Source organism: Cyprinus carpio, chromosome B19, assembly GCF_018340385.1.
Source record: "Cyprinus carpio isolate SPL01 chromosome B19, ASM1834038v1, whole genome shotgun sequence".
Lineage (NCBI taxonomy): Eukaryota > Metazoa > Chordata > Actinopteri > Cypriniformes > Cyprinidae > Cyprinus > Cyprinus carpio.
Window position 1 is genome coordinate 271912 of NC_056615.1, and position 9958 is coordinate 281869.

Consider the following 9958-nt stretch of genomic DNA (forward strand, 5'->3'; position numbering starts at 1 on the left):
CTAATATCCTATACAATTAAAAGAAAGTAACTCATTTATTATGAATAGAATAGTTTAATATAAAAAATTCAGATATTATAAACTGAATGATGAAGTGAAACAATAACATGAGATTGAAAAGTTATTCAGCAATACTTTCTTTAAAGTTTAATTGCACCTACGAGTTTTATTTATCAATCAGTTGGGGGCAGTTCATCTAAAAGTTGATGAATGTGTTTTGTTTACTATATTTAGCTATCAAAATAGATTACCAAATAAAAGAAAAATAAAATCAAACAAGGTGAAGTACTTTTCATTTCTAATTTATTATTAGATTATACATAAAGCCTTTTCTGTCGATTTCTCCATAACATAACTATATTGTGAAATATATTGTTATTGTGAAACAGAACCGTGAAACAGAATTTTGGTCATACCGCCAAGCCCTAGTCTAGTCTTAAAATGGCATAGCAACCTGTGCTTTAAAAAATATATAGTTATATAAGAATCGAGAATCGAATTGTGACCTTAGAAACGAAAATGTAATCGAATCGAGGATTTGGAGAATCGTGACACCCCTATTGTTGACAAATAAAAATTTGACTAAATGTGGTTTACAAAAATAAAAACTATGCTAAAATGCCTCTTCATTTTCGTTGGCCAAAACAAGACGAAATGTTATAACGTCACGAATCACGAAGAATGAGAGTGTCGTGCGTGAGCCAATAAATTTGGGCTTTGCCAGCTTTGAATTCTGGTTTGCGATCTGGTCACCTGATTATCAGCGAATTTAACAATATTATTCCATTAGTTATTCCATTAAAATGTCTTCATTGATATAATTCATAATTAGCCTACTTTTGCTGGTTCTTTGTGATAGTTATGTGCGTTATTGGCAGTCACCCTCTGGTTACATGAACGCGTCACCACCACATCAGCACCGAAAACATGGAGATTTTATTTTAGAGAATAATCGCACAACCTATTTGATATTTTATAATTAAATAAACTATTGAATATTTAAAAAATCATGACTCATCCCAGCATGGAATCTCGTTTCTTTTCCCAAATCTTCACTCACGTCTCACCATTTTCAAAGGGGATTAATAAACGTTTCTTCATTGATTCACTTTTATGTACTGTGGCGAGTCAGCTGCCTCCTCCCTGATAATCACCGGCACCCCGTCCTAAATCACCGCCGCTGTTTAAAAGCCCAACGCGCCTCTCCTCGGGAGACCGGTCTCTTCCCCGTGCATGCACACTGGTGTCCTCGTGGGTCCAGGAAGGGTGCGTTGAGGGACTCCCTCCCCGCGCTACCAAGACGTGAGCTGCCGGACCCCGCGGTCCGGTCGAGAACCGCACCCGTCTACACGGCCGTCGGGCCAGGATGCCGGGGCCGTCCATCCCCTGCAAGCGCCGCGGCCAGCGAGGAGGATGAAGCCGCTAGAAGAAGCCGCCGCCCCTCGCGCCCCGGACCGAAGAGGGGAGCGCGTGCGGCCGCCGGACTCCGCCCCTTACCTGGACCCTTTCCTCCATGAACACTGCCAGACCCCCACGAAAACCCCGCAGCACGACGAGGACACCAGATTCCCTGTTGTTTTGGACACTGTTCCCCTTTTGGACACTTTATTCCCCCTTGTTTTGGTTTTTCTGTTAAATAAAAACCTCTCCGAGGCCTGACGCCACGCCCACTGTGTCTGTCGTTGGCTCGTCTCGTCACAGTGGTGGAGAATGCGGGCAAGGCGGAGCCTAGACAGCGCAGTTGGGAAACACCTGATGACGTCACTCCCTCTCGTTTGCAAAAGCGCGCGTACCCGGACTGGGACGGAGAAACGGAGGAGACGGCCTCCCAACCACACAAAGGGGTAAGTGACTTCTCTTTTACGGTCATTTTACCCTGTGGTTGGTTGAGGCTGTCGACTAAATCCCGTTTCCTCTGTCCCTGTTCCGGCGCGCTGCGAGAGGGAGGACTGCCCGGAGAGGAATCCCCGCCCCGCCCACTCCGACCGTTTGGAGCCTGGTTGAGGAAGGTAGCACTCCCGTGTGGGCTGCGCCCTGAGGACGGGGATGTGTCGCTTGGGGGGGGGGAATGTGGCGAGTCAGCTGCCTCCTCCCTGATAATCACCGGCACCCCCCGTCCTAAATCGCCGCCCTTCACCAGGCTCCCGATAGGAGTGGGTGTGGGAGAGAGGAGGGGCGCTGGACGAGTCAGGGCTGGCGGCGTGTGATGGGGCACACCTGAAGGAAATGGAGCCTCATCACCGCCGCTGTTTAAAAGCCCAACGCGCCTCTCCTCGGGAGACCGGTCTCTTCCCCGTGCATGCACGCTGGTGTCCTCGTGGGTCCAGGAAGGGTGCGTTGAGGGACTCCTGCGCTGCCAGAGACGTGAGCTGCCGGACCCGCGGTCCGGTCGAGAACCGCACCCGTCTACACGGCCGTCGGGCCAGGATGCCGGGCCGTCCATCCCCTGCAAGCGCCGCGGCCAGCGAGGAGGATGCAGCCGCTGGAAGAAGCCGCCGCCCCCCGGACCGAAGAGGGGAGCGCGTGCGGCCGCCAGACTCCGCCCCTTACCTGGACCCTTCCTTCCTGAACACTGCCAGACCCCCACGAACCCCGCAGCACGACGAGGACACCAGATTCCCTGTTGTTTTGGACACTGTTCCCCTTTTGGACACTTTTATTCCCCCTTGTTTTGGTTTTTCTGTTAAATAAAAACCTCTCCGAGGCCTGACGCCACGCCCACTGTGTCTGTCGTTGGCTCGTCCCGTCACAGTACTTGCATGTCAAATTCTTCTTAACACAGTCTGTGCTTGTAATTAGACATGGCAAGGCCCTGAAGGTATTTGTATGTGCAAGTTACTTTGGATTAAAGCCTCAGCCAAATGACCACTTAAATAAATATTATTTTGTGCACAAAAAACAAAAAAAACAAAAACGTACCTCTGTAGAAATTCCAGGGTTGATGCAAGCGTAGGTGGATAATTGATGTTAAAGCAATAGTAGCTGGCAAACATCATGCAGAAGGACGTGATGAAGGAAGAGATGTTCTCGTTCACAATGACTTGATCTACACTCAGCATCATCCTTCTGGAGGAATAACAGGACTGTCCTAAAAAAAAAAGAAAACACAGAATCCAACAACAATGTTAACATTTAACATGTCTGTCACTAACTCAAGTGTCAAGTGTAAAAACAGGTGTGTGTGTGTGTGTGTGCATGTGAGTGACAAATCCACACAAAAACAAAAAATGAGAGATTGAGGTGCATGTCAGTGTGTGAATGAGAGAGCATGTGTTTGGAAGGCAGGTGTGTGAGATAGACAGGGAGAGAGAAAGGGTGTGTGAGTGGGGGCGTTTAAGGTGAATGGCTGAGACAGACAGCTGCTGCATGAACATTATGAATTCTGGGATAGAAATAAAGAAATCTGGGACAGATTTACATTATTTCTATCCCAGAATTCATCATGTTCATACACCCATCTGTGTCTCTGCCGTTCATCTTAAACGCAGGTGAGTGAGTGAGGTTAACTTACCACACACAACAATTGTGGGAGTCAAGGGAACTCGGTCCATGTCCACTTCGCCAGCCAGACAAGTGTCCTCCACATAATGGAAAATCACATCTTCGTTCTCATCAAAATAAGCCAGCAGAAGCAGCACCATCTCTGTGACATCTTCAGAGGAACCTGTGTGTTCTCCCCTCAGCAGTTGTAGCTTCGTCGCAGCTTGATAGAATCTTTTGGTTTTGTTTACAGCAACAGTTTTCATGAAGTGCAAGAGCCTTTCCCCCTTCTGTTCCACATTCTTCAGGCAGGTCTCCTTCAGATCTACTCCTGTGAGCTCGTTGAAGTGTACTGTCATGCCAACCTCATTAAACCAATATGGCCAGTTTTCAAGGAGGTACTTTATATCTTCCCCTTTGTTGGCCTCTTGGCGTTGGGTATAGAATGTCGACTTCATGAGCAATTTCAAAAGAACTGGACTTTGATCACTTTGTCTACACAGACTTTTAAGCTTCTCTTTTTTTTTTCTGTTGCTTTCTTTTGGCTTTTTCTAAGGGGGGAAAATTTTTCATGTGAATTTTTGTGCACATATGTGTGTTTTGTTTTTACCCATTTTTCAGGTGGTATTTCGCCAGTTTCAGAGTCGTGCCAAGTCTTTCTTTTTGTTATTTTTGGTGTTGAAGGCCGTTTCACATTTTCAACTCTGTTTTGAATTTGTTTCACTAGGGACTGGTACCCAGTGCCTATTATGTCACCCTCTATGACATCTTGAAGTGATTTTGGATATTTTGCCACAATTTTTTTGGCCACATCAGTAGCATTCATTTTACTTATGGACGGTGTTACTTTCATCATTTCACGGATCGCAATTCTAACCATCTCCTACCTCAAACTTGGACCTGGACGTCTACCTCTCTCTAAAGTCTGAGTCAAAGCCTCGGGGAACTCTCCCCATGGAATCTGGAATGAGTCTGGAAAAGAGCCACCTGGGCTCAGACAGCAGCTGGCCGGCGACGTTGAAATTGGCGACAGAGACAGTACGGATGTGGAAGGTTCTGGTGAGGTAGCAAGGCTTGAAGAATCACTTTCCTGGCCCTGGCCTTTAAAAATACACATACACTAAACAGAGACATAATATGGATGTTTTTATATTTTGACTGAACTTATATAGCCATGTTGATAACTGGTCACATCATGAACAGCAATGCTGAACTTACATTTCAGACTCCATGCAGCAACCAGCTTCCGGGCTTGTATGGGCCTCAAGGCTGACAACAAATCCTCTTCCTTAATAAACTGAAAGTCATCATAGGTCTCTATCCCCAGGCATTGAAGAGTTTCTACCAAGATGTCCTTCGATACTTCTGGAAGGTCAGGCAAGACCTTTGTGATGGCGGGACGTAGAAATGATTCCGTTATCTCTACAAATTGCATTCAAGACATAAAAGGAAATATTACAAAAGTAGCTGATAGATTTACTCAGGAACACTGCACATTTTGTATCTATATTAGACAACTCTAATTCCAATATGAAATGGATTCAAAACTACAGTCAGTGGAAATAAAAAAAATAAAGAACCACTTAAAGGATTAGTTCACCTCAAAATGGAAATTTCTTAATTTACTCACCCCAATGCCATCCAAGATATCCATGTCTTTCTTCAGTGTAAAAGAAATTAAGTTTTTGGAGGAAAACATTTCTGGATTTATCTTCACATAATGGGTTTAAATGGTTCTCAACGTTATGCAGTTTTCATATAAAATAACTGATCGTTTCGCTAGAAAACCCCCTCGTCCTCAGCTGGTAACCTGCAGAGCCCGTTGAAGCACGTCAAAGACTTTTGAAACTGCATTGAAATAGACTGCATAACGTTGAGAACAATTTAAACCCATTATGTGAAGATAAAACCAGAAATGTTTTCCTCATAAAACTTAATTTCTTTTACACTGAAGAAAGACATGGATATCTTGGATGGCATTGGGGTGAGTAAATTAAGAAATTTCCATTTTGAGGTGAACTAATCCTTTAAGGCTAAATTTATAATTCCATTCACCATTTCTGGCCAACTATAACTAATAATAATTTTAATTATTCAAACATGGCCAAGATCACTATGACAAAACGCTGTGTTTCAGTGGAATGACTGTGTGTTCATCAATGATGTATGATGTCAATGGATAAAAATCTACCAAGTCATTAATGTTAACACACTGCATTCCTGTACTTTGTTGTGTCACAGAGTACAGGTGGTATTTGGGAAGATAGTCAGATTTGTGTGTGTCCATAAGAAAATACACAGTGGCATTATCCTTAACTAAAACGATGACAAGCTCCCCAAATTCCATGGACTCATCATTATTCAAGACTAGGAAATTGCCCTTCTTGTATGATGTACCTTTGTACTGAATTCAATCCATGAAAAGAGGTGTATCCGTACTAGGAAACTCCTGTATACTCCACTGATTTTCGGAAGTATCTACTAGTTCCACTGAGGGTAAACTTCTAATTCCACCAAGTTAGGAAACTCCCGTAATGATACCAATTCGGATGTATCTTGCTGAAGGGATATCCCCGTGGTATATGCAGCCATTTGTTGCCATGGCAAGTAATCCCCTGAAGAATGTTGTCAGGAGACATTTTCACACCTCAAGAGCCCTTTCACTTCACACCTTGACACACCTCTGCTGTCCTTATTGGTGTTTTTTTCTCAACATTGATTGGTTGTTTTAAAAAAAACACACCCCAAACCCTGACAACTATTGGGACAGTGACCTGTCAATTTCCTGATACTAGTATTTGATTGGTCACGGTTTTCATTTAGCCCAACCCAAGCCCTCATAGCATAGTGACTTGATTGGTTTTGGCCAGCTGTGTTAATAAACCATAACCACCCCACCCACTATACAACCCAACCCCCTCAAAAATGGAAAACAGAATGGATTCAGAATTTCTTTTTATTAAAATTAAACCAAAACTCTTAAAGCATTAAATATATAAATAAAGCATTAAATATATAAATAAAAACTATAGGAACTGTACAGGGGAAAAAGTACTTTTATAAAATTTAACCAAACACAAGCAATATTATAACAGTTAGAGAATATAAAAACTAAATAATATGTACACAAAGCAAAGTACTTTTATAAAATTTTACTAAACACAAGCAATATTATACTGTTACAGAATATAAAACTAAATAAACTACTTAATATGTACACACAGCACAAAGTATTTAAAATGTAACCAAACACAGCAAACACACACAATATTAAAAGAAAATAAGTTGCAGAATATGAAACTAAATAAATCTAACCTAATAAGTATACAAAGAATAAGATAAAATAGAAGAGAATAAGTGAAAATGTGCAGTTTGTGGTGCAATTATTAACATTGCAAAAACCAGTGCAGTTTAGTTAAAGTTGAAGAAAGGAAGGTCCATCATGTCCATTTCCATCAGCCTTAACACGCTGATGATGCAAAATAGTGTAGCGCATGTCTGCCTCCAATCTGCGCTGAAGCTCCTCACAAAGTTCTGACAATTGTGGGTTCCTGTGAGATGGAGACCTCACAATCCACACTGGCCTTCCATCAACAATGGCATCCTCCTCGTCAGACATCAGCTCCACTGTTGCAGTCTGCCAAAGCTCTCTCTCTGCATCCGTTTGAACAACCTTGGACCTGGAATCCAGCAACTGCAAAACACACAATGTGTTAACCACTAAAAACACCCAGAAATGTATCAAACTTAAAGGAATAGTTCACTCGGAAATGAAAATTCTGTCAATGTACTCACTCTCATGTTGTTACAAACCTGTAAATGTCTTTGTTCTGATAACCACAAAAGATGGAATGTTTATAATCCAACCAATCATGAGCCCCATTGACTTTAAAGTAGAAAAAAAATACTATGGAAGTGATTGGAGCTCATGATCAGTTTGATTTCAAACATACCTAAAAATATTTTCTTTTGTGGTTATCAGAAGAAAATAAACACAATTTTCAATTTGGGGTGAACTATCCCTTTAAAGACAAGTTGATGAATTTCTACACTTACCCGTCTTTTCCTTTGTCGGTTTTTAGCTCCTGTTTTAATGGCATCTCTTAGCTGGGACTTTTCTGGCTGAGACAAATTGTACTTTCTCCGAAGTGTTTCAAAGTATGTCTTGCAACACGTTGAATAAAAGAAAATTCAGATAAGTGACAGAAACTACACTATTGAAATCATAAGATGGACAAAATATAAGAGACTAAAATTATGGACATTAAAATTGTTAAACAAACATTTTAAAATTACCTTGTATACACTCAGGGTCTGCATCTGCAAAAGTTGTTTTCAATTCCTCTAGCTGATAAGTCATGACTGCTTGGTTACGAGGCAAACTTATTCTGTGTGGAAAGAGAGAAGTGTGTCATTAAATACATTTAAAAGGAATATGTAAAACCCCATAAACAGCATGGCCCACAAAGGCCAAATAAACATAGCAGAAAAAAACAGCAGTCTTACCCAGTTTGTGGATCATATTTATGTGGGTTGTTTTCCGAATTGTGAAGGCGCCTTACAGCTTCCTGTAACATTGAATGAAAAACGCTTTAATACATGCACACATAACGTTACATTGGCTGGAAACAAAAGTTTTCAAACGACGTTGTGTAACTTACAGACGTGACAAACTGTTAAAAGGCCGGACAACTACAACAACGAAAGGGTCAAAAAATAATTGACCCTCATACGTCATCAAGGTTTAATATTTCGGGTTCAATTTCAGAAAAGCAACCGTTACATTTCAAGGTAAAAATGAAACTACAATGATTGTATGTCTTAAAAGAAATAAATCTTAATTTTCTAATGTATTTTAACTGAAATGTGAGAACCTCGATGACGTATGCGGTCGACCAACGCGACTTCCGGAGAACGCACCTGAAAACATGTTCGGGTGTGTCTGGCGGGACTGGCACGAATGGCCACCCTAAGTGTCATGTTCATCTCTAACGTTTATAACAAACCAAACCGTTTGAAAATCGGTAGAAAATGGAGCAAGTTATTGTTATTTAAAAGTGCATGCACCATTGAAACACAATACTACGAGTGAGCGAGCGAGCTCCCCGTGGTAAGATGTCCGCCAAATGCGGTGCGGGCCAAACATCTAGCCTTTATTATACATATCTTTACTACTATATTGTCCGCTAAAATAAAACTCAACTTACCTCAATGCCCACGTTGTGCGCCCTCTTTATCCTTTTATGTAATGGCTCTTCCCGCGGTCTTTGTTCCTCTTGCGGTCTTTGCTCGTCAAACTTTCGCTCAAGCGCACAAAGACGCTGGATAGCATCTTCGAGAAGAACAGTGTTTGCAGCTTGCTTCTCCATCAAACCCTTAAGATGACGAGACAAAGCGTTCTGACGGGAGATCAGCTGTTTCATTAAATCATTTATGCTCAGTGGGCTTGCTGCTGGTTGCAAAGCCCTATTACTCACGGGAGTAGTAAAACTCAGGTTTCTTTTACATGCCATCACAAACAATAGTCAGTTTCACCAAGTCGCAATTCGCAAAAAATGACTTCCGTACACAATGCCAACAATTTAAATTGTGTTCGCTTGAATGATACTGTAATGTCATTGGTTGCATTCCCTTACGTCACCGACATAATGGCCGGAACAGACTGCTGCAGCTGCAGCATTTCTCCCTGTGGAGCGTATTGCAGGCAGATGTGTACTTAGTACATCAACCGTGCAGTTAAGTCACACTAAAGAGAAGGTCTTGGTTGTAATTCCACTATGCACTGTGGTAGAGATTTAGAAATTTGTTTTGTCATTGTTAGTCTATTTTCATTTTTGTCATTATCTGTAAATGTCAACCTTTACAATAAACCTTTTTCTTGATATACTAAAACAATGTTTGTTGTATTCCTCTTGACTAATGTAACCCATGAAGAGTCAGACATATAAAGTAATTTTTACACATTAAAAAGGTAATCATGTCTATTGACTTTGTTTATTTGAGAACATTTTTGCAACAGTCAAAATAACAAATTAAATTATATTACTAACAAGCGTGTTTGGGGAATAAGGTGTGTTGCGGAAAGTCACTTGGCTGTGTCGCTTGATATGATATACCATAAGTTATTTTGATATAGCAATTAAACTTACATAAAATTTATAATATGTGTCCCTGGACCACATAACCAGTCATACGGGTACATTTTTCACATTTTTAAATTTTTTTTTGAGAAAATCCCCAGTTGTCCAAATGAAGTCCTTAGCAAACAAATTAAACATGAATAGTCAGAGACATAATTTTCACATATTAAAATGGTAATTGTGTCCATTGAATTTCAGTTAATTTGAATGATGCTAAGTTTCTTAAATAGACTAATTAAATTATATTAATAATAAACGTATTTAGCAAACACAGTTTTTATGTTCCACAATACTGTATGTGCTGTCTTTACGAGACATATCGACAATATCTTTGAGCA

At 41.1% G+C, this 9958-nt stretch overlaps 1 protein-coding gene across 1 annotated transcript; it reads right to left on the bottom strand.

Moving 5' to 3' along the window:
- Positions 1-6883: 6883 nt before the first annotated feature.
- LOC109055538 (uncharacterized protein C14orf93 homolog) lies at positions 6884-8194 on the bottom strand. Its single transcript, XM_042745769.1, has 4 exons — positions 7987-8194; positions 7777-7868; positions 7537-7655; positions 6884-7174 (listed from the first exon to the last, which is right to left on the bottom strand). Exons 1-4 carry the CDS (start codon positions 8055-8057, stop codon positions 6896-6898), a joined length of 561 nt encoding a protein of 186 aa, XP_042601703.1. The 5' UTR covers positions 8058-8194; the 3' UTR covers positions 6884-6895.
- Positions 8195-9958: the final 1764 nt, after the last annotated feature.

Coding starts and splice junctions, on each gene's coding strand:
- LOC109055538 (XM_042745769.1), bottom strand. CDS start 8,057: ATGTTACAGGAAGCTGTAAGGCGCCTTCACAATTCGGAAAACAACCCA. Junction 7,869..7,986: donor AAATATGATCCACAAACTGG/GTAAGACTGCTG, acceptor CTTTCCACACAG/AATAAGTTTGCCTCGTAACC. Junction 7,175..7,536: donor ACCGACAAAGGAAAAGACGG/GTAAGTGTAGAA, acceptor TGTGTTTTGCAG/TTGCTGGATTCCAGGTCCAA.